The 20,965-nt window shown below is 43.7% G+C and overlaps 6 protein-coding genes and 1 pseudogene across 7 annotated transcripts; 4 read left to right on the forward strand and 3 right to left on the reverse strand.

Annotated features, from left to right (window-relative positions):
- The first annotated feature begins 10 nt into the window (after positions 1-10).
- Positions 11-3,782, forward strand: cd (peroxidasin homolog cardinal). The gene is made up of 4 exons (XM_017148099.3): positions 11-416; positions 1,060-2,919; positions 3,101-3,270; positions 3,336-3,782. The coding sequence occupies exons 1-4, from the start codon at positions 250-252 to the stop codon at positions 3,641-3,643; spliced, it is 2,505 nt and encodes an 834-aa protein (XP_017003588.2). The 5' UTR covers positions 11-249; the 3' UTR covers positions 3,644-3,782.
- Positions 3,783-4,416: 634 nt separating this feature from the next.
- LOC108061759 (probable cytochrome P450 6d4) lies at positions 4,417-6,089 on the forward strand (annotated as a pseudogene).
- A 921-nt stretch (positions 6,090-7,010) lies between these two features.
- On the forward strand, positions 7,011-8,996 carry LOC108061861 (probable cytochrome P450 6d4). Its single transcript, XM_017148275.3, has 3 exons — positions 7,011-7,732; positions 7,788-7,990; positions 8,049-8,996. Exons 1-3 carry the CDS (start codon positions 7,044-7,046, stop codon positions 8,702-8,704), a joined length of 1,548 nt encoding a protein of 515 aa, XP_017003764.2. The 5' UTR covers positions 7,011-7,043; the 3' UTR covers positions 8,705-8,996.
- Positions 8,997-9,425: 429 nt separating this feature from the next.
- Positions 9,426-11,650, reverse strand: CCAP (Crustacean cardioactive peptide). 2 transcript variants are annotated; one of them, XM_017148276.3, is made up of 4 exons: positions 11,636-11,650; positions 10,518-10,797; positions 9,907-9,970; positions 9,426-9,851 (listed from the first exon to the last, which is right to left on the reverse strand). In XM_017148276.3, the coding sequence occupies exons 2-4, from the start codon at positions 10,626-10,628 to the stop codon at positions 9,556-9,558; spliced, it is 471 nt and encodes a 156-aa protein (XP_017003765.2). In that variant the 5' UTR covers positions 10,629-10,797; positions 11,636-11,650; the 3' UTR covers positions 9,426-9,555. The 2 variants fall into 2 exon arrangements, with proteins under 2 accessions (XP_017003765.2, XP_070073500.1); XM_070217399.1 differs by lacking the exon at positions 11,636-11,650 and adding an exon at positions 11,124-11,240 and having other exon boundaries at positions 10,518-11,056.
- On the forward strand, positions 11,209-13,800 carry LOC108061873 (uncharacterized). Its single transcript, XM_017148290.3, has 6 exons — positions 11,209-11,469; positions 12,093-12,213; positions 12,702-13,040; positions 13,107-13,307; positions 13,363-13,476; positions 13,550-13,800. Exons 2-6 carry the CDS (start codon positions 12,100-12,102, stop codon positions 13,667-13,669), a joined length of 888 nt encoding a protein of 295 aa, XP_017003779.1. The 5' UTR covers positions 11,209-11,469; positions 12,093-12,099; the 3' UTR covers positions 13,670-13,800.
- Positions 13,801-13,809: 9 nt separating this feature from the next.
- LOC108061872 (uncharacterized) lies at positions 13,810-16,817 on the reverse strand. The gene is made up of 10 exons (XM_017148289.3): positions 16,674-16,817; positions 16,412-16,612; positions 16,090-16,356; positions 15,673-16,027; positions 15,427-15,612; positions 15,200-15,369; positions 15,003-15,150; positions 14,699-14,940; positions 14,015-14,489; positions 13,810-13,946 (listed from the first exon to the last, which is right to left on the reverse strand). The coding sequence occupies exons 1-10, from the start codon at positions 16,815-16,817 to the stop codon at positions 13,810-13,812; spliced, it is 2,325 nt and encodes a 774-aa protein (XP_017003778.2).
- A 955-nt stretch (positions 16,818-17,772) lies between these two features.
- LOC108061818 (GPI ethanolamine phosphate transferase 1) lies at positions 17,773-20,938 on the reverse strand. The gene is made up of 2 exons (XM_070217989.1): positions 20,072-20,938; positions 17,773-19,852 (listed from the first exon to the last, which is right to left on the reverse strand). The coding sequence occupies exons 1-2, from the start codon at positions 20,850-20,852 to the stop codon at positions 17,871-17,873; spliced, it is 2,763 nt and encodes a 920-aa protein (XP_070074090.1). The 5' UTR covers positions 20,853-20,938; the 3' UTR covers positions 17,773-17,870.
- Positions 20,939-20,965: the final 27 nt, after the last annotated feature.

Below are 20,965 nucleotides of genomic sequence, written 5' to 3' on the forward strand. Positions count from 1 at the left end.
TGATGGCTGGTGTTCTTGGGCGGCGGACAGTTGCCCGCCTTGTTGTTGCGTCGCTCAAACGCTGGCATTATAATATATTATAAACTAAGTTGCTTTGTCACAGCGCGGCGCTGCCGGCGAAAGTAACTGAAGTGTGGCGAGCGGAGAGCCGGAAGCCCGCCAAGTGTTTCGGGGCAACTCTAGAGTCGCCCTGGCCCACAGCTCTGCTGGCTGCATTTGCCGCCAGAGTGCATCAGTTTAGCTCTGATCATGACGGACGAAACAACGCCGCTAACCGAAGCCGTTGCCGGTGGCTCAGGATATGTCGCCCTGCCGCCGTATCAAGGACCCGACCGCGTTTTTCCCGGTGGTGTTTCTCCGCGCTCGCGACGCAACAAGATGCGCCAGTTTCAGTGCTGCATGGGCATTACTTTTATGTGAGTTTGGAATAGCATATGTCGAATATCAGTGAACATTTATTTGGCAGTTTATCACTACTTAAAAGGAAACATAGTGGCCTATCCTTAAACTTTAGTATTGTTTTCTAAGGCAACTATTATAAAAAGTTATGTATTAATAGAGGGTTAGTCCGCTTATTTGGATAGAAATTTTCCACCATTTTTTAAACATTCCATTTGATATGGTTCCCTTGGCTAAAGGCTCCTGTACTATATTTTGCACTGGAACCATTATGGGCGTTATTTTTATCTGAAAGCATGGCAAAAATAATAATTTTTGGGAATTTTTATTTATTTTTTAACCCACGTAATTTAAAATTATAAATTAATTAATCAAAAATAGCATCGCCATGTCTTCGCTTCTGTCAAATGGATTTTTTAAAGCTTTTTAAAATTCCTTTTTAAATTGCGAGATAGATATCGTTTGAGACCATGAAGAAAATCTCGATACGTTTCACAAAGAATCACTTATAGAGATTTCTCTATTGATTAGTTAGTGAGAAATCAAAATGCCAACCCCTTTCCACCAGGATATTCAATACCCTATTAACAAGCCACTGTGAACGTTTAGTCGTGGCTCAACCAAGCTAACCACAAAGTGATTTCACTTTTCCGACCGCAGAGCAATTGTAATCACCGCCCTGTGCCTCGCCCTCGTATTCAGCGATTCCCTTGGCGCTGCGGACGGCGGTCCCAGCTTTTTCTTCGTTGTCAATGAAACGGAAATCGAGTTGCCGCCAAACCAACCACTGCCAGACGAACCGGCGGCAGATTGGGCCCTCCAGCAAGCGGCACTGGGTCACCACGATGGCGCCCAGGCGGTGAGTGCTGGGATCAAAGCTCTGGGGGATCGGGAGATACTGGAGGAGGGTTTGCAGCCCAACGAGGTGAATACGCCGGCCTTTCGACACTATCGCTCGTTGAGCACGAATCCAGAGGCTAGGAAACTGGCCCGACGTGGCTATGTGGAGAACCAGGCCACCATGGACATAGCCAAGAGATTCAACTACACCAAGCAGCCGGGGCGCAGCAATATTGGCTGGGGACCCAAGATAGTTTTGCCGGATCCCACGGTTCTGCGATTGGATTGTGACTTTAATGCCCGCTACAGAAGATCCACGGGAGTTTGTAATAATAAGAAACATCCCAGGACCTTTGGAGCCTCCATGGTTCCCTACCGTCGCATGGTGTCTCCGGATTACGCGGATGGCATTGCTGCTCCCCGGGTTAGTCATCATGGAAGCCTGCCTCCTGCTCGCCAAGTCTCCCTGAAGATTCATCGTTCCAGCTACGAGACGGACTCGAATTTCACCGTCATGCTGGCCGTTTTTGGCCAGTTTATGGACCACGACATCACAGCCACCTCGCTGACCACTTCGCAGGAGGGCGAGTCCATCGATTGCTGTGTGCCTGCCACCCGGGAGCAGCATCCGGAATGCTTTCCCGTGGACATCCTGCCCGATGATCCCTACTACCGGCAGTACAACATTAGTTGCATGAATTTCGTGCGATCTGCTCCTGCGCCCACGGGAAGATTCGGTCCACGGATGCAGCTCAACCAGGCGACGGCCTTCATCGATGCCTCCGTGGTCTACGGCAATCTGGAGCAGCGGCAGAATCAGCTGCGCAGCTTCATCAACGGATCGCTGAGGATGTATCTCACGGACGATGGTCGCCAGTTGCTGCCCATCTCCTCGAATCCGGCGGATGGTTGCAATCGAGTTCAGATGACTAGGTTGGGAAAATACTGCTTCGAGTCTGGCGATGATCGGGCCAATGAGAACCTGCTGCTCACCTCCATGCATCTGCTGTGGGCCAGGCATCACAACTATTTGGCTCGCCAGTTGCAGGCGGAGAATCCCCACTGGGAGGATGAGCGGCTGTATCAGGAGGCCCGCAAGATACTGGGTGCCCAAATGGCGCACATCACGTACAATGAGTTTTTGCCCGTGCTGCTGGGAAGGAATCTCAGCGAGGCCAAGGGTTTACTCCCTGCCAAGCACAATCTGAATGCTCCGGACACCTATGATCCCGAGGTGGATCCCAGTATTGCCAATTGCTTTGCAGCAGCCGCCTTTCGCTTTGCCCACACCCTTCTGCCGGGATTGTTCAATGTCTCCAGGGATAACAGTAGTCCCGAGGCCATCGAGCTGCACAAGATGCTCTTCAATCCGTTCTCCCTCTGGGCGGAGCATGGCATTGACCACGCCCTGAGGACAGCAGCCGATACGCCGGTGATGCAGGTGGATCGCTTCTTTTCACTGGAGGTCACCCAGAAGCTCTTCGAAGGCACCGCCGAGGATAGGGTGCCTTTGTGCGGCCTGGATCTGGTCTCGCTAAACATTCAAAGAGGTCGGGATCATGGGATACCCTCGTATCCAGTCTTCCGGCGACACTGTCGTCTCCCGCCGGTGGACACGTGGGAGCAGATGTCCCAGGCCATAGACAACGCTACTTTGGCTACCATCAGGCAGATTTACGAGTACGTTATCCACTTTGTTCTGTTAAGTAACCTCAAAAAAAGCATTTCGCCGTAAAATCGATATGGCCATGTAAATTTCAGGTCATGCTAAACCCACATCGTTTTTACATGACCAGGTCAAATTTACCTGGCCTCATATCAAATTAAAATTGATCTTAAATAATGTAAAATCGATCTACAGATCTCCCCAGGATGTGGACGTCTACACGGGTGCTCTTAGTGAGCCACCACTGGGAGGAGCCATCTTCGGTCCGCTCCTCAGCTGCATGGTATCAGATCAGTTCCTACGCCTCAAACTGGGCGACTCCCATTGGTATGAGCGGAAGATGGGGCCACAGAAGTTCACCAAAGGTGGGGGTTTTTAAAAACGGAATCCTTTAATATAAATTATCTTAAACAAACCTTCCTTTCTACAGCTCAACTGGCGGAGATTTACAAAACCAGTCTGGCTGCCATCATCTGTCGCAATTCAGATGGAATAACCCGAGTGAGGGAGCATGTCATGCAGCGACTGCGGGATAAAGGCAATCCCCAAGTGAACTGCCAGGACTTGGAGGGATTCCATTTCAATTTTGAGCCCTGGTCTGAGAGCAGGCAACCACAAGAACTGCATAGTACAGGAATAAATAGGGGATCCACTTCGGTGCGGGTGATGTCTAATATTACGGCAAAGGGAAACCATCGAACAGCCAATGTTACTCTTCATATTGATAAGGGCATCTAATAAAGAAAATATAACCGTCTAAAAAATATTTAAATAAAAAGACATATTTCGACAACTGTTTGTAAGCAGGGAAGTCAAAAGAGAACAACCATAATTCCTTATAACTATTAAGATAAGTAAGAAATGTACACTTAAATAAAAATAGTTTCAGAAAATTAACAAAATAGTTCTTATAATATATTTTAAATGATGCAATCGGCATTTAAACTATGCAATTTAAACTAAAAAAAAGTTCAGAAATAGATTTAACAAGACTAATTTAAATGGGAGATACTAAATCGGCATTCACCATTACTGCGTACTTTCTACGTACTAAAATGGTCAATAATATCATTTGAAGAGCAACTTAAGAGTGGATTAAGCTAAAGAGCCAGCTACTCTCTTTTTCAAAATTATTGCAATTTCATTAACATATTTGTTATCAAACAAACCAGGCACGCGCTATTTTTTAGCTTAGTAAGAGTGATTGACAATTATACACTGGCTATTCTAAGAGAAAGCTAGGACAATTTAAAGTTTTAAAGCATATATATTTCTGATCTGGGCAATTCATATTTTTAACAGTCCCTTTTGGGTATTTGGTCTTGAGATTTACAATCCTAAAGACCTTTGTGAATTGCTTTTAGAATTATTTGCCATTTTTAATGACATAAACAAAAATTTTAAGAGAAATGCGACAGAACTCAATCTATATAGATTCCAATGGAAAGAGAACGAAAAAGCCTCGAATTTCTATCTTATAAATAGAAACCCAACTCGTCGCTGACCAGTTCAATATTGACTTTCTTAAGAATACTTTCTTGTTCAGGTTTCGAAAAAGTTTGATCATGCTTCTGCTACTTTTACTGGTGCTGTCTCTTTTGGCACTTTCGTGGATTTATATAAAGTACCATTATGACTTCTGGGAGCGACGAGGATTTCCGTCCGCCAAACACTCGGGAATTCCATTCGGATGAGAAGAAGCAGGAGAAGAGCATGGGCATGGCCATTTACGATGTCTACCGGAAGAGCAAGGAGCGCGTCCTGGGCAGTTTTGGTACGAGATGCAGAACTAGCTCTTCGAGTGCTGGCCCAGGATTTCGCCAGCTTCCACGATCGCGGAATTTACGTCGATGAGGAAAAGGATCCCATGTCGGCCAATCTGTTGTCCCAGAAAGGTCAGAGTTGGCGATCTATGAGGCACATGTTGTCGCCTTGTTTCACGTCAGGCAAACTGAAAGCCATGTTCGGTACCTCCGAGGATATTGGTGACAAGATGGTGGGTTATCTCCAAAAGAAGCTGCCCAACAAGGGTTCCCAAGAGGTGGACTTGAAGGACTTGATGCAGAACTATGCCATCGACATTATTGCCTCGACCATCTTTGGCTTGGAAGTGAACAGCTTCGAAAACCCGGATAACAAATTTAGAAACTTGGTTGCAATGGCCAAACGCACTGATAGGTTTAATGCCCTACTCGGCATGTTCTTGTTTCTGGTTCCTTCGTAAGTAATTGTAATTATTAATATTAATTGTTTTGTTTATTAAACCTAATTAAATATCTCTAGCATTGTGAAGTTCCTTGCCTTTTTCGGCTTTAAAAATCCGATACTTGTTGCCATGCTGGATATTGTCAAGGAAAACGTTGAGTATCGCGAAAAGCACGGAATTGTTCGTAAGGATATGCTGCAGTTGCTTATGGAGCTTAGGAACACTGGAAAGAATGAAGAAAATGATGATAAATCCTTTAGTGTACAAAAAAGTAACGGTGAGTGCTAATGAAAATTGTGCATAACACTCAGTAAAGCAAAAGAACCGGTATTTCCAGGACACATAAAGGCTATATCGTTAGAGGCCATCACCGCCCAGGCTTTTATATTCTACATAGCTGGTCAGGAGACCACTGGATCAACCGCCGCCTTTACCATCTATGAGTTGGCCCAATACCCAGAGTTGCTGAAGCGCCTGCAGGATGAAGTGGATGAGACTCTGGCCAAGAACGACGGAAAAATCACCTATGAGGCACTGCACAAAATGGAGTATCTGGAGCTGTGCCTGCAGGAAACTCTACGGAAATATCCGGGACTTCCTATCCTGAACCGCGAGTGCACCCAGGACTACAGAGTACCCGAGACCAACCATGTGATCCCCAAGGGAACACCTGTGGTGATCTCGTTGCATGGCATTCATCACGACGCCGAATACTTCCCTGATCCTGCGAAATATGATCCCGATCGCTTCTCGGAGGAAGGTCGCAACTACAATCGCAAAGCATTTATGCCCTTCGGTGAGGGTCCCAGGATTTGCATCGCCCAGCGAATGGGTCGTGTTAATGCCAAATTGGCTGTCATTAAATTGCTCCAACATTTCAACGTCGAGGTGATGAGCAAACGTCAAGTGGAGTTCGAGTCTAGCGGTATACCGCTTCTCCCCAAGGATGGAATCCGAGTGCGTTTGTCCAAGAGATAAATAAATTGATTAAAAAGCTAAATATGTTGGAATGCTCTCTTCTAAATTATCAGTTATAATAAATAATAATTATCAGTTATATTTAAACCTATACAGAGTAGACTTGTGAATCTTTCTCTGAATACTGAGATTTTTAACTACATAGTGTGTAGTTTAATCGTACATTGTACATATACTATAAGAGTTAAATTAAAAGTGATGAAATTATAACTGTCAAACAGTAACAACAAGCTTTAATTCTAGCTGATATGGCATAGTAACTTAAGAGAATATATTTCTATTGCTCTTAATATATATAAATATCTCCATATCGGCGTATTTAATTTAAGAGCTGCGAAACTCTCTGTTAATATTCATTACTAAATCATTACTAATGTAAAACTTTGTTTACCTTTTTTGTGTTATATTTGTTATGTATTTAAATAACCGGTTTTCCCTTAAGATCTGATTCTCCTTATATAATTTTCAAATTCTGTTTTGGATCAGCCCTATATTGTGTTGATGGGGTAATGTAAAAACAAATAATATTATATGACGAAGAATAATTTAAACCGGTTGTCATGTAAACAAAAAATAAATTAGCTAAGATCTCTTGAAACCTTTTACTGTTTACCTTCAAACTCCTAAACGATATTTCTTAGGCAATTTATATTGCCCTAAATTGTCAAGATCCTTGTCAGAATCGACTGTTAAAATCTGATACTTGTTGCCATGTTAGAGATATTTTATAAGTAGATTTCGTTCATAACAGCTACATTTTAATAGTAAATTTCATCATGTTAAGAAATAAAGAGAATCTAAATGTTATAGCAGAATTCATTATCTAAAGAGAGCGTTGAAGTGGAAGAGAACAAATGGGCGTTGAGTTTCGACTATATAAATGGCAACCGAGCTCTTTGTTAGTCAGTTGATTATAGACTTTTTTCGAGTAACGTTCTTTCTGAAAAGTCCAATATGTTTTCGCTGGTTTTGCTGGTCTTGTCTCTTTTGACATTGGCGTGGTTTTATCTGAAACGCCATTATGCCTTCTGGGAGCAACGAGGATTTCCATACGACAGCCACTCCGGGATTCCATTCGGATGTCTGGACAGCGTCTGGAGGCAGGAGAAGAGCATGGGCCTGGCCATCTACGACGCCTATCTGAAGAGCAAAGAGCGCGTCTTGGGCATTTACTTGCTCTTCCGTCCGGCTGTTTTGGTCCGCGATGCCGAATTGGCTCGTCGAGTGCTCGCCCAGGATTTCGCCAGTTTCCACGATCGCGGGGTCTACGTCGATGAGCAGAAGGATCCGCTGTCGGCCAGCATATTTGCCCTACGAGGTCAGAGCTGGCGGTCCATGAGGCACATGCTGTCGCCTTGTTTCACCTCCGGCAAGTTAAAGGCCATGTTCGGCACCTCCGAGGATATTGGCGACAAAATGGTGGCTCACCTCCAGAAGAAGCTGCCGGAAAAGGATTTCGAGGAGGTGGATCTGAAGAAGGTGATGCAAGACTATGCCATCGACATTATTGCCTCGACTATCTTTGGCCTGGACGTGAACAGCTTCGAGAATCCGGACAACAAATTCCGAAAACTGGTGTCGATTGCAAGGGCTAACAACAGGTTTAATGCCTTGTTCGGCATGATGATCTTCCTGGTGCCCTCGTAAGTGTTGCTGTAATTCTTTTGTTTTATTTTAACCTAATGGTTTACCCTGTAGAATTGCACAGTTTCTGTTCCGAATTGGTTTCAAGAACCCAGTTGGTCTGGCCATGCTGGAGATTGTCAAGGAAACCGTTGAGCACCGAGAGAAGAACGGAATTGTGCGCAAGGATCTGCTGCAGTTGCTCATCCAGCTGAGGAACACGGGCAAGATCGAGGAGAATGATGAGAAATCCTTTAGCATTCAAAAAACACCCGATGGTGAGTTTAAAATGGCATCCTAAATAGAAACAACAACTGAGACATTCATTGTTTTCAGGTCATATTAAGGCCATTTCTTTGGAGACCATCACCGCCCAGGCTTTTATATTCTACATAGCTGGTCAGGAAACCACTGGATCGACTGCAGCCTTTACCATCTATGAGTTGGCCCAATATCCAGAGTTGCTGAAGCGCCTGCAGGATGAAGTGGATGAGACTCTGGCCAAGAACGACGGAAAAATCACGTACGATGCCCTGCACAAGATGGAGTTCTTGGAGCTTTGCTTCCAGGAAACAATCCGTAAATATCCGGGCCTTCCTATCCTGAACCGCGAATGCACTCAGGACTACACTGTACCGGATACCAACCATGTGATTCCGAAGGGAACCCCAGTTGTGATCTCCTTATATGGCATTCACCACGATGCCGAGTACTTCCCGGATCCCGAGACATATGATCCCGATCGTTTTTCGGAGGAGAGTCGCAACTACAATCCCACTGCCTTTATGCCGTTTGGCGAGGGTCCCAGGATTTGCATTGCCCAGCGAATGGGTCGCGTTAATGCCAAACTGGCGATCATTAAAATCCTTCAGAACTTCAACGTTGAGGTGATGAGCAAACGCCAAATAGAGTTCGAGAATAGCGGCATTGCCCTGATGCCCAAACACGGAGTGCGAGTTCGTTTGTCCAAAAGAGTGCCCAAATTACCCTGAAGTTTTCGCAATGATGAAATACATTAGTTAAGTGGCACTAAATTCACTTTGATTATTTTGGATTATAATAAATTGCTAAGTGCTATTATCGCCTATATGATAAAAGATAACCTCCAAAAATAAGTCGAAATTTGTTGTCCTTGTAATTTTAATAATGAACTATGTAAGAACTGTTATTTTTCGTTTGCGGTTATAAAAAGTCAATGTAATTAAATAGCGTAGATTAACATTAGGTTTCTTAGGTCAGTTAAAATACAATTTTGTTTATTTATTTGAAAAAATTTACTTGAAAGAACTATTTTAATTAAAGAGTCATAAACAATGTTTTGTTTGTTCATTTTTTTTGTAATCAATATCAAGGTGCAGTCGAATAATTTGCTATGGTAGCACAATGAAATGGCTAAGGCCTCTTATCGCTATCAAAGGTTTGCAATGATAGGAGGAACTGCCGCGATTACTGATTACTAATGCCACAGAGAGATACCATAAGTTAACAAATTCTATAACAATTTTGGCATAAAGAATGTGTACTTATATACTACTATAGCGTAGTATAGAATTGGGAAAAAATATACCTATTATAAAGTATTATATCCCATAGCTTTCATATATATATTTTTTATTTCTATTCAAATTTTAGCACTAACAAGAGTACAAATTCCCATCTTGCCCAGAAACCCACATCCAAAAGTGAGGTCAACAATTTTTATTGAATGCATGCCAGTGCTGTAGAATCTTTTGCAATTCAAAGAGTCATAGATAAAGATATTATGTACAATAACAAATCCAGTGTGGTAACTATCCAGTCCATTTGTGTCCCATTAATCCAATTTTTCCGATATTTGTCCGATTTATTTGTTCTCACGCTCCTCCAGCTGTTGTTGCATTTCTCTCTCGTTCTGCAACATTTTCTGTTTGTTCTTCTGTCGGAAGATTTCCTTGCTGGCTTCTTTGATGGCCTCGTAGATTTTTGCCTGCGACATAATTTGCTTCTGGACATTTTCCACAGCGGGTTCAGCATTAATATCGATCAAATCACTTAGACCCTCGGACAAATACTCATTGTTATAGGGCTTTTCTTCGACTTCATTGCGTTTCAATAGCGTAAATGGCGGATAAGAGGGATAAGTACGCTTCCGACCACAGCCTGTAATACTTCCGGGTTGAAAAAACTTCGAAATAAAGATATTTATTGAAATTACCTGTAAATGCATTACAAAACGGTCTCTTTTCATACTTCCACTGTATAACGCCACTCAGCTTGTGCTGAAAAAATTTAAATTTTATTTAATGGCACTAAGGTTTAAAAATACTGTTTATCTGAATAAGAAAAATAATTTACAATAAAACTTGTTTTTTTAAATCGGTATAGGATTACGTAAGAATGAAGCTTACTCATTAATAATAAAAACTAAACTTTTATTATTTTTGTATTAAATAAAACTAAATAAAATGCTTTTCCAATTGTTTCCATTTAATAAATAATATAAGTCACATTGGAGACAGAATCCTATGAATCAATCGAATCTTACTGTGAAATCGTTTTAAAACATAAAACATAGTAATAACTAAAAAAGTAATCAAATGAACCTTTTAGCAAGATAACAATACTTCTTTTATTTTGATGCAAATAAAACAAACCCTGTTGAAATAGGTTTAAATAATAATCCGAACAAAGCGAACGTTATCAATTTAGATTATAATTATAACTAATATCTGACGTGGTCGTTCGACTAAAAATACATATAATTTCACCACGGCTTTCTGTTTTTTGTTTGGACCTTTTGAAATAGTTAAACAAATGATAACTCACATTTGCCATGTTATTGCCCTCGATGTTTTCCCTTTCCAGCGCGGCCTGACAGGAGATCAGGCAAACCAGGAGCGCCACCAGCCTCAGGGAAAGTTTAATAGAAGTTCTCATTGCGAAAAGAGATGTCCTTTATAGTTTGAAGACGGATTCACTTAGCAACCGACGCGCTTAACACTTGAAAGCTAAATGAAAGTAGCCTCAGCTTGGGCCTCGGTCAACATCTCGGCTACGCAATGTGAGACTTGTTGCTTTCAGAATGCGACAGGACCTCCAGCTGGGCCTGGAATGTATTTTGGTTGCCACTTAATAGCTTTTTGTGTTTTTCCCGACCTTTCCCAGCCGGGCCGCCCCCGCACTGCCATATTGCATTGACGTGTGAAGGATGGTCCTTGCCCTTGCAGAGGGTAATAAAATCCTAGAACCCACTGCACATTTAATTTAAAATGGAAATGGTCTGGGTTTAAAGAGTGAGATTTCTATACAAATTTCCTCCTTTCGGTCAGTGTAGCTGCATTGGCTACATTTCGCTCGCGAGCGAACTGAGACGAGTGTCTATTTATAAAAACCCGATCCGATTCGATCCGAAATATCCGAAAACACACTCACAGATCGCTCATACGCCGCAGAGTGTGCATTTTCCGAAACTTTTCCTCACACTTCCACGGGACTTTTCCGAACAAACAGCGGCAATTTCGAGTCGATTCTCTGAAGAAACGGTTCGCGTGCTACTCGATCTCCGGAATTCAATGAAAAGTTCTACAAAAGTTGCATGATCTGGAAAATAAATAACCATATATGAATCTTCGGAATTTTGAATAAACAAAAAACGCATCGCCGACAAGAGATACAATTTGTGCCCTAGTTGAGTTTTGACTTTTGTTTTTTCGGCTTTCCCACACGAATTGGTGTCGAAAGTTAAGGAATTTCTGTGTCACTTCTACTAAAATAGCATGTGAGTAATTTGGAAGTCTATAAATTATGCAAATTAATGGGAATACCCAAAGTTTGATTTGATTAAAAAGAAATAATGGCAGGCTGCAGGCCGTGAAGAAAAACTTGGAAAATCGTTTATATCACATTGCATGCAATTTCGTGTTGCCAGTGAGAATCTTCTGTACCTTGTTTTTGTCTACGTAAAGTAAAAAACTAAAAATACCTCGGCTATTTTGAGTTTTCCTCAGTTTTACTGTCACACTTCGGTTTGACAACTTTTCCTCTGTCCTGTCTCTTTCAATTGTATCGCCGGCAACCGCTTTTCCCTTTCTTTTTCCTTCTTTTTGTTAATTAAGCGGCTTTAATGCTTTTCCGCTTCTTTGTTTATATGAAACATCAAATTCCTCGCATATTTCTCTTGCCGAAATTGTAAACATTTCAGCACGCTTGAGCGGTAATTTGTGCTGCAAATTACAACATTATCGTGAGCAGATCGTAAAAAATAATTTCGTATTAAAAGTGAAAAGCCTTGCAATGCTGCCTTGTGCAGCAGAAGATGTTTGTGGCCGTCGTGCACATTCATTTCTTTTTAAGTATAAAATTTATTTTATTATTATAATTTCCTCACTCTTCTATTAATAGACCAACGATGTCAGAGCCCGCAGCCCAACAACAGCAGCCGCAGAATGGCAAGGAGCGCTCCAAGTCCACGGAGGAAAAGGAAATCCCACGCGAACCGGCGCTGGTGCTCAAAGACATTGACGTAAGTCTAACAAAGTTGAGAATTAATAACTATAGTAAATTTATATCAAACTTAATAAATTGTTAGTAATTCCTTGCCTTAAAAAATAATTTTAAATTAGTTTATTTCTTGAAACATTTTGAACAGAAATTCTTAAATTAACAGTATTATTTATACACTAATTTGTAATAATTTTTCTCATCAGTTCTAAGATATGTAATTATATTTTTGTAAAAGATATAATTTATTTTTGTGTGGATGGCCACCAAATTTTCAAAGAGCACGGTTTAATTTATTCGAATAATTTAACCAAAATGTTAACAAAATTGATTTTACGTCTTGCCGTTAGAAGATGGAATAAATAATATAAACAAATACAAACTTGCCGATTTGTTTGTAAACAAATAAGTGAAATAATTGCATTACATTATTTGAAATATAAGGTCGCTATAATCCAATTTCAGCCGAATATCAATCATATTATATCTTCAATCCCTTTATCGACACAGATTAAGACTGAACTAGAGAGCCTAGTGAAACTGCTGGACGGCAAGATCTACAAGGAGGAGGAGGTGGCCATGGAGGAGCTGCATCAGTATTTGATCGAGGACGACGGCTCCTGGGCGCTGGGCGACAACTTCCTGGTCTTTGTGCAGCGCGTCCTGCGTGACAATCAGGCCTTCTCCCCGGACACACGGATACACTTGATCCGCACCCTGGCCTATGCAGCGCTCAAGGACGACGTGATCATTATTCTGCACCAGGATCGCAGGGATCACACACTGATGAACTACGCCCAGGACATTGACAAGCAGACGCCCGAGGAGCAGCAGGCCTGGGCCATGTTTGTAAGTGGCTATCCCTGAAATATATTTTATACTTCAGCTGATTAATATTATTATGATGTATTATAGATGTGCAACCTCTTCGAGAACCTGGGTCCCTCCGAATGGCTGCTGTACATCTCCGAGTGGGAATACAATGGCCAGACCATCTCCAACATACGAGTGACCACCAAGGTGGCCGTCCACTGCATTCTATCCAATTGCCCGCAGTTGAAAAACATCGGCAGCATGATCCTGTACAACATTGCTATCAAGGAAGTGAAGACTGTGGTAGGTTCCTCCTAAAGTTCAGTTAAAAGCACATCTTAAAGATATATCTCTAAAGGTTTTCGACGACATTGCCGTGGAGCTGGCCATGGCCATTCTGCAGTTCTTCCAGAGCAGTCCCAACGAAGACCAGATCTTCCGCACGCTGAAGGCCCTCGCCCGTTTTCTCGAGGTATTGACCCATATTCAACTTGGCCCAAATTGACAGCTGTCAAACATTCGCATATTTTTTCCACATTTTTCAGGTCTCGCAAGATGTGCCGATGATCATTCAAATGATTGGACCGCATCCAAAACAATTCGCCGGCAAAAGCGAGCGCGTGGATGAGCTGATAAAGATCATTAGTCGCAAGGTGCCCGCCTAAAAGAGACTTCCAAGAAAAGAAAAGAAAAACATAACCATAGTTGCCCTTTTTCTAATATATTTATATATATATTCTAGACCCTCACTTTTGTAAAGCATTTTAGCGACTCAATAAACATTTGTGCCCCTTAAGAAGTCCAACTACATGGCCGCATCTCCGCAGCAGAGTTTCAGGAAGGGGAATCCATTGCCTCCACTGGCACGAAGTTGTAGCCAGTGCTTCTGATTGGAGACGAACATCTCGGAGGGCAGCTGAGTGTCCTGGGCGGAGGCGTCCTCTGCAAAAAACGTATACAACTCCTTACCAAAAGGGATACAATTTCCAAAAAAAGTTCTATCAACTTACGCGCCTTCTTGTCAAATTTGGGCGACTGGGTAATGGAGATCACATCCTCCGGCTTACGGAGCAGTATCTTGCCCACGCCCTTGCACATGCGCAGCACTTCGTGGTTGCTCAGCTTATCCAGCTGCTCCTCATCCAACAAAGTGCAGGCCAGGATCCACTCACGCACATCGTCGAAGTCATTCAGCAATCGAACGGCTCCATTCACGCTAAAACGGATGCGTTTCTGGTAGATAAAGTCCAGCCAGGCCTCGCAGATGAGCTTCAGGATCAGCTTGAGTATGACAATGTCCTTGGTGGCACGTATGGTGGGCAGATAGATCTCGTCCAGCACATACCCCACATAGAGGCTCTTCTCATCGTTGTTGTATAGGTCGCGCTGCCAAAAATTGGCGGCGGGAAAACAGAGCGTAAAGTTGGCCAGGCTGAGGACCCGGCAGACTGCTGAGAGGATCTGAACACACTCGTCGGTGGTTTTCTAGGGAGAAAGGTTAGTATTATACAGCTAAACTGAACAAGAACGATTTAATCTTAAATGATCAAAATCGATACATCTTTTATCTCTATTTGAAGAAGGCTTCACCTTGAAAACAAAACTCGGGAGCGATTTTCCCTTGATTTCAAGAACGTACAAATTTTATCTTGGCATTTTTCCTGTCTCTGTTTTTTTGTGGTGTACATACTTACCTTTAGCTTGTCTATATTGGCGTTGACCTCGGCGATGAGCTTGGTCCGCAGGGCAACACAGACCAGCATCAGGATATCACTCAGGTCGGCAGTGAGTTTCGGCAGTTGAAAGGTTACGAAGACATTCAGGCACAGCTTGACATCGTGCTCCAGAATCTGGAAGAAGCGGTCCATTTTCCACTCGCAGCAAAGAAGCTTTGCCTGTTCGGTGACCCAGAGACGCATCGAGTGCACCGAATGATCTGGCACAGGATTACAAAATATTATAAACGGATCTCTGATATTAAACTCACTCAGATTTTACCCAGCCTGTGGAGTATGGGTATTTGTTCGGCCACTGGCAGCAGACTGGAGTTATTGTGCGCCTCCAGATTGGAGAAGTATTGGTTGCTCAAATTAACTAGATTGGCGAAAATACTGATCCATACGGTGCCGGTTGGGGTACCAAATTCCTAAAAAAGTGTGTTCTTAGCAGTTGTAGTATTGTAAAAAATAGATTACATTTTTGGGGCAATCGCGATATTGTTCCGCTACCACATCCACCAAGCGATTTGTGTTGTTGGAAGATATGAGGGTGAGGCGAAAGAGTTGATCCCAAATGTTGTTGCAAACAAATCCTGTAAGGATCTCCCCAATGCCTCGGAGTGTTGAGAAAACTGGTTCGGGGATATCTAATGAACATTTATAGTTAGTAATAATATAGAATACAGATCCTAGAGATGACCCACCATTCACACTCTGATGATAGAGCCAGCTGCGTATGGAATCTATATGGGTGAGTCGATAACAGGACACGGGGTTATCTATCCACCAGAGCAGGATGTGGTCCAAAATAATGCCCACATAGGACCAGAGCAGTCGCAAACCCTTGACAATATACATGTTCATGTCCACGGGACCTTTTTTGCCATTATCTATTTGATATCAATAACTATAAATATTTTTAAAGATGATTGAGAAGTTAAACAACCCACCGAAAATGGTCGGACTAATTTCCGTGGCCTTAGCTATCAACTGGGCAATGAAGACCCGCTCCTTCTGTAGGAAGCTCTCGGTGTGCTTGCAGCGCAGACTCTGGTGGTCATGATCCTGCACTTGGAGACTGGCGTCGGCCATCTGCATCTGCATGGACTTGTAATCCTGGGCAGAGTCGCAATACGGTTGGTAATCGCCGGCGGCAAAGGATATGTTCAGGGTGCGCAAAATCTCCAGGCTGGAGGAGGTGGACTCCAGATTCTGCTGCTCCCGCCAGGCATCTTGCTCGCCCATGTTGAAGAGTCCAAAGACCAAATCCAACGCATTCTGCTCCACTCGAGTCTGGGCCACCAACTATATGAAAAAGGAGCTAGAGTTAAAGAAGGGTTTCAAATAAGTTTCAAAAGAATTCAAACCTGCAGAACGTAGTTGAAATCAATGGACTTGAGTGCCAGGAGCAGGGCAGGATACATATTGCTGCAGACATTGGCGGGCATTTCCTCCTTTCGCTTGCCACCCAACTTGGGCTCCTCCTCCGCCTCCTCCTCACCTGGTTGACTGTCCACCTCCACGGGAACCAAGGGCTTCTCCACCTTGCGACACTTGTTGTACAACTGGGTAATGTGCAAGGCCCAATTCAGCCACATTTCCGATTGCATCGACTTGCGGAGCAGGAAGCTTAACTAAAAGTTAGTAATGATTACTTAAAGTTCAATATTATATAAGACCTATACCCACAGTGCGCTTGAGTACAAAGGTGAGCTGGCAAAAACGTCTATCGTTAAGATCCATTATCAAGTGGAACTTCTTCATCAGCAGCTGGTTGTAGGGACTCCTCTTGATCTTTTTCGAGAGCGACTGGAAATCGGCATTTTTGGTCTCGTCCTTGAGATTCCAGTACTGCTCCACCACCCGTTCGCACTCCTCCAAAATGGTGTCCTAAGTGTAGGGGACTTATGAAGTGGAAATCCTATATTCAGAAGAGTGAATCCTAACTCACATGCTCACTGAAAATCGCCGAGTTGACATCGATCACTATCCGCTTGGTAATACGACGCAGCTCCAGGCCCAATTTGCCGATTTCCGCGAACGTGTGCATCGGCTGGGATTTGTTGCGGCAGTACCACTTCGGGGTGGTGCTCATTTTTGGTGGGGCCTGTCCGCCGGCGGCGGAACGACGGAACGACCCCTAACTCAACCCGGTTGTTCTAGACAAATCGCTTTTTAATTATTGTGTCTTCGAGGCACGCATCCGTACATCCGTACATCCGTCGACCCGCGTCTTTCCTACTTCCCATAAAGCCTGGCGAATGCAAATTTTCCTTCTGTTGGATCGATGCCAGGTCTCGTGACCCCCGCAGCCAGGCAACGCACGCATCTGACGGCAAGGAGCTAAGGATTAGATAGGGGGCGGTAGCGGTAGGAGACCCCGATTCCTGGCACCCATGTGAGCCCATTGAACACATCATCGACAGACACGCATTCGTCAGGCTGCTCCTTATGCAAATGGGTTATGGCTTTGGGGGTCGGTTGTGTTTTGGGAAACTAGACTAGCAATGTCATAAGCCGTTACAGCTTAGTAGCTATTATAACTTGTTTGGCGGAAGTGAGATAATAATTGCTTCGGTAAACTTACAAAACAGAAACTTTTCGTATTGGTTATGAAAAACTAGCAAATATTATAAAAAGAAATAAAACCTTTCCTGGAATGTTCCTCTAGTCGAGAACGAAACCTCGAAGGACCAACAATGAAAAGATTTTAATAACCCACCGGAAAAGTGAGAAGGTGGTTCATTGTGTGTTGGAAATCCTGTTCCTTTTAGGAAAAAGTATTGGAAATCCTGTATCTTTTAGCAGGCAACGGTTTAGGAAAAATGTAAATTCCTTTGAAAAATTACATAGAAACCTCATTTACCCCTAACTTTTTGTGTCACCCCCGTGTATTTTGAAACCACAGACGAAAGAAATGTAAGGGGTGAATGAGGTTTTGTCCCTTCCGCTTGTATAGAGAAACCTCATGAAAATATCATATTTTCCAGAAGAATGTTCCCGCTGGGAAGGCAAACACACATACATGTAATTTTGTAATTGTAAATATTTAATTTATAAGTTTTTATGTGAGACTAACAAATTTCTTTCAAAACATCGATTAAGATTAAATAGAACTAGACAATTTTGGCAGACCATTTGGGATGAGCTAGACCTGACTGTCCTCAACCAAGGTCGAAGCATTGTCGAGAACCTGTACTTGGGCGCCTCGTTCTGGTTTATCTTCCGTGGTGTTGGTGAGGAAACCCTTTGCGATCCAGGAGCAAACAAGCAGCAGAATGATAAAGACATGGGTCACCAAAAGATGGTCCAACGATTGGCGCACCTCCTGCCAAGAGCCTCGATTGTTCACAAAGTAGCAGAAGTACAGGCTCATGGTGTCGTTCATCAGGAACAGGCATATAAAGATGGAGCGGGTATTCTTTCGACCAAAAGCTACCAAGGCGTATATGCTCGACATAACTATAATCGATGGTATGAATATCTTTAGCAAGATGAAGGCCGCAATCAGGTGAAGTTGAAATTGAGGGAAGAACAGACGCGAGGTGATGGCTTTGAAGGTAAAGTTGAAGAACCAGTGGCCGGTGCCAAAGAAGGATACGTAAAAGTACAGAAGAATGAGAGCCGCATAGCGATAGGACAGCCTCAGGTGCTCCAATGGACCCACGGGTCTTTCAACTTGAGACTCCTCTTGATCCTCATCGGTATTCCCATTCTTAATATCCCTCGATCTGCTGCTCTCTTCGTAAAGTTCGAGGCCCAGCACAAACTCGGTTACCATGATCTGGACAAATAGCGAGCCCATCGATATGGTCAGCATTATGTGTACCGTCAGCATATTGAATATGATCAGTTCCAGGCGACGCCTTAACTCCTTTGCCCCACTATAAGGAATCGATAGGAAGGCGAAGGCTAGATAGGACCAACATGCAGCATAAACGTAGGTGCAGACTGGCTGATCCCTATCCCACTGATAGATTCCGTATGCTGCTGCCAAAAGCGCTGCCACGTTGATGATCCAAACACGTTTGGCATGTTGATGCTTCAGGATCAGAGGGCGAATTATAGATACCACCATACTGACATATACCACGTGGCTTTTGTCTACATAATCTCTTATAGCATCGGTAATAAAATCCAGACTTGGGTTCTGCTTCACCACGAGGATGCCACTCAGCAGTATTACCAGGGCAAGCCAGAAAAAGAACTTTAAGGAGGGCCTGAAGAAGGCCCTTCTATTATTTAGGCACACCATCAGGAAATATAGCACTCCAATGTGACTGTTGTGAAAGGCCATCAGTATCAGCAGGCCAGCGGGCACAAGGATTCCCAGCAGATGAAGGATGGGAAACTGGATGCTAAACCAACTGTTTTCCGAGGGACGTTCCGCCACGGCGACGATGAGGATTCCGAAGGGCAGCAGCAGATAGAAGGCCGTCAGGTAGGGCACCCTCTGCAGGATCATCAACTCAAGGAGCAGCACTCCTCCCAGGGACATCATCAAAGTGCTCCACGTTAGAAATCCTCGCCGCTTCGTCCTCGGTTCGCTGGACTCTCGGGTGAATTGCACGAGTAGAAGGTAAAACCACACCAAATAGGAGGCAGTGGTGGCCACCAGCAGGGGCAGGTGATAGTAACCGTGATAGTACTCCAAGCACTGCTGAGCCACCTTGGCTATCTTCTGAGTTATCTTCATCGCCTGCTCGAAGTGCTTCTCGGCCACCAGATATTTTATCCTCAGCGGATAATTATCAATCTGTGCCGAGTCCAGACCCTCAAACCTGGGCAGACACAGATACAGAATTCCCTCCTCGTGACGCTTTATAAGAATCCTGGCCTGAACAAGCAGTTGCATGGCATTCAAGTGGAGGGCCTGGAGTTCGTACTGAACGCTGGTATTCAGGAATCCCAGGGGCAACAGGGCTATGTTGTTCATCGGAGGGGGAAGGCCAATCAAAGCGGACATTAGAGGCGCCAATTGTGTCTGCTCCAATTGGTACAGAGGTCGGGTAAGACCATCGTTATTAACCGTGAAATTCTGGCCGGGATCGGGGGCCATGTCCTTAACACCAGATCCCCAGAGGATGAAGGGCGTTTCCACCTCGCGATCTCCCCCACCGCCATGCTGGCCTAACATATAGGGATTTGTGGGTTAAATAAATAAATAAAATAATAAAAAAAAATAAATAAATAAATAAAATAATAAATATTAAATAAATAAAAAAAATAAATAAATAAAATAATAAATATTAAATAAATAAATAAATAAATAAATAAATAAAAAAAATAAATAAATAAAAAAATGAATAAAATAATAAATAAATTCGATTACTCAAGGCTCTAACCCACCTGCATCATTCATTCCATGATCTGCCGTCATCAAATAAGCCGTCCGGCTGTCGTTAAAAACGCTTTCGAAGAGATCGTAGGTATGCCGGATGCCCCGTTGGGTGAAGTTCAGCTTTTCCTGGAAATTTGAGCCGTATGGTGTGTAAGCGTGGCCCGCCAGGTCGATATCGGCTAGATACACAAAGAACACCACCGAGGTGGCGTTGCGCAATGGACGCACATTCTCCTCCTTGTTGAGGAACAGGCGCACCTTGTCGAAAACCCACTCATCCAACCGAAGTCTGCCCGAAATGTCCGACCTGGAAAAGGTTTCTAAGCGCAACGGGGCACCACCGGTGGGCAAGTGGGTGAAGACCTGGGCAACCACATCCTGAGTCCAGCCGATGGCGTTTCTGCTGCGATTGAAGACGGTATCGAAGGTAGATGGGTTCCAGCCAAAGTTGGTTAGGGCAGCAGCAGGATCTTCATTGAATCCCCCGAAGATGGCGATGTGTCCCGGTCTGGTCACCGTTGGCGGGACGGCGTGTGAGATGCCAACCAAAGCCTGGTCGATGAAGAGCTCCTGCAAGTCCGGAACTGAACTGCAATTCTTCGCCAGCACCGACTCTGCCCTCAAACCGTCGACCACAAAAACCACTAGTCTATTAGCCGGTGGCTCCAAGCCCAATTCGCGCAGTGTACTTAGTGGTTTAAGATCCGACAATACGGTCGATTGGAAGTAGATGCTCAGGATGGAGCCCAGCAGCAAGAGGTGCACCACCAAAGCCTGAACACTCCACATCTCGCCAATATAACCGATATGTAAACTGTTCAAGGTAAAAAAGTATATACAAGTAGTAGTATTATTTGAATTAAATTTCCAGGCTTGTCTTGAACGCCTTCAAAATATACTTC

The sequence above is a fragment of the Drosophila takahashii genome, chromosome 3R (genome assembly GCF_030179915.1).
Source record: "Drosophila takahashii strain IR98-3 E-12201 chromosome 3R, DtakHiC1v2, whole genome shotgun sequence".
Classification (NCBI taxonomy): domain Eukaryota; kingdom Metazoa; phylum Arthropoda; class Insecta; order Diptera; family Drosophilidae; genus Drosophila; species Drosophila takahashii.

What these genes read in the sequence shown, in the direction of transcription:
- LOC108061873 (XM_017148290.3), top strand. Translation starts at nt 12,100, where the DNA reads ATGTCAGAGCCCGCAGCCCAACAACAGCAGCCGCAGAATGGCAAGGAG. An exon ending in TCAAGGAAGTGAAGACTGTG is followed by an intron (nt 13,308 to 13,362) that starts GTAGGTTCCTCC and finishes ATATCTCTAAAG; the next exon opens with GTTTTCGACGACATTGCCGT. An exon ending in CCCTCGCCCGTTTTCTCGAG is followed by an intron (nt 13,477 to 13,549) that starts GTATTGACCCAT and finishes CACATTTTTCAG; the next exon opens with GTCTCGCAAGATGTGCCGAT.
- LOC108061818 (XM_070217989.1), bottom strand. Translation starts at nt 20,852, where the DNA reads ATGTGGAGTGTTCAGGCTTTGGTGGTGCACCTCTTGCTGCTGGGCTCC. An exon ending in TCATGGAATGAATGATGCAG is followed by an intron (nt 19,853 to 20,071) that starts GTGGGTTAGAGC and finishes CCTATATGTTAG; the next exon opens with GCCAGCATGGCGGTGGGGGA.
- cd (XM_017148099.3), top strand. Translation starts at nt 250, where the DNA reads ATGACGGACGAAACAACGCCGCTAACCGAAGCCGTTGCCGGTGGCTCA. An exon ending in ACCATCAGGCAGATTTACGA is followed by an intron (nt 2,920 to 3,100) that starts GTACGTTATCCA and finishes ATCGATCTACAG; the next exon opens with ATCTCCCCAGGATGTGGACG. An exon ending in GCCACAGAAGTTCACCAAAG is followed by an intron (nt 3,271 to 3,335) that starts GTGGGGGTTTTT and finishes TCCTTTCTACAG; the next exon opens with CTCAACTGGCGGAGATTTAC.
- CCAP (XM_017148276.3), bottom strand. Translation starts at nt 10,628, where the DNA reads ATGAGAACTTCTATTAAACTTTCCCTGAGGCTGGTGGCGCTCCTGGTT. An exon ending in AGGGCAATAACATGGCAAAT is followed by an intron (nt 9,971 to 10,517) that starts GTGAGTTATCAT and finishes AAATTTTTTCAG; the next exon opens with CACAAGCTGAGTGGCGTTAT. An exon ending in GTTTTGTAATGCATTTACAG is followed by an intron (nt 9,852 to 9,906) that starts GTAATTTCAATA and finishes GAAGTATTACAG; the next exon opens with GCTGTGGTCGGAAGCGTACT.
- LOC108061861 (XM_017148275.3), top strand. Translation starts at nt 7,044, where the DNA reads ATGTTTTCGCTGGTTTTGCTGGTCTTGTCTCTTTTGACATTGGCGTGG. An exon ending in ATGATCTTCCTGGTGCCCTC is followed by an intron (nt 7,733 to 7,787) that starts GTAAGTGTTGCT and finishes TTTACCCTGTAG; the next exon opens with AATTGCACAGTTTCTGTTCC. An exon ending in CATTCAAAAAACACCCGATG is followed by an intron (nt 7,991 to 8,048) that starts GTGAGTTTAAAA and finishes CATTGTTTTCAG; the next exon opens with GTCATATTAAGGCCATTTCT.
- LOC108061872 (XM_017148289.3), bottom strand. Translation starts at nt 16,817, where the DNA reads ATGAGCACCACCCCGAAGTGGTACTGCCGCAACAAATCCCAGCCGATG. An exon ending in CCTTTGTACTCAAGCGCACT is followed by an intron (nt 16,357 to 16,411) that starts GTGGGTATAGGT and finishes ACTAACTTTTAG; the next exon opens with TTAAGCTTCCTGCTCCGCAA. An exon ending in AATTAGTCCGACCATTTTCG is followed by an intron (nt 15,613 to 15,672) that starts GTGGGTTGTTTA and finishes GATATCAAATAG; the next exon opens with ATAATGGCAAAAAAGGTCCC.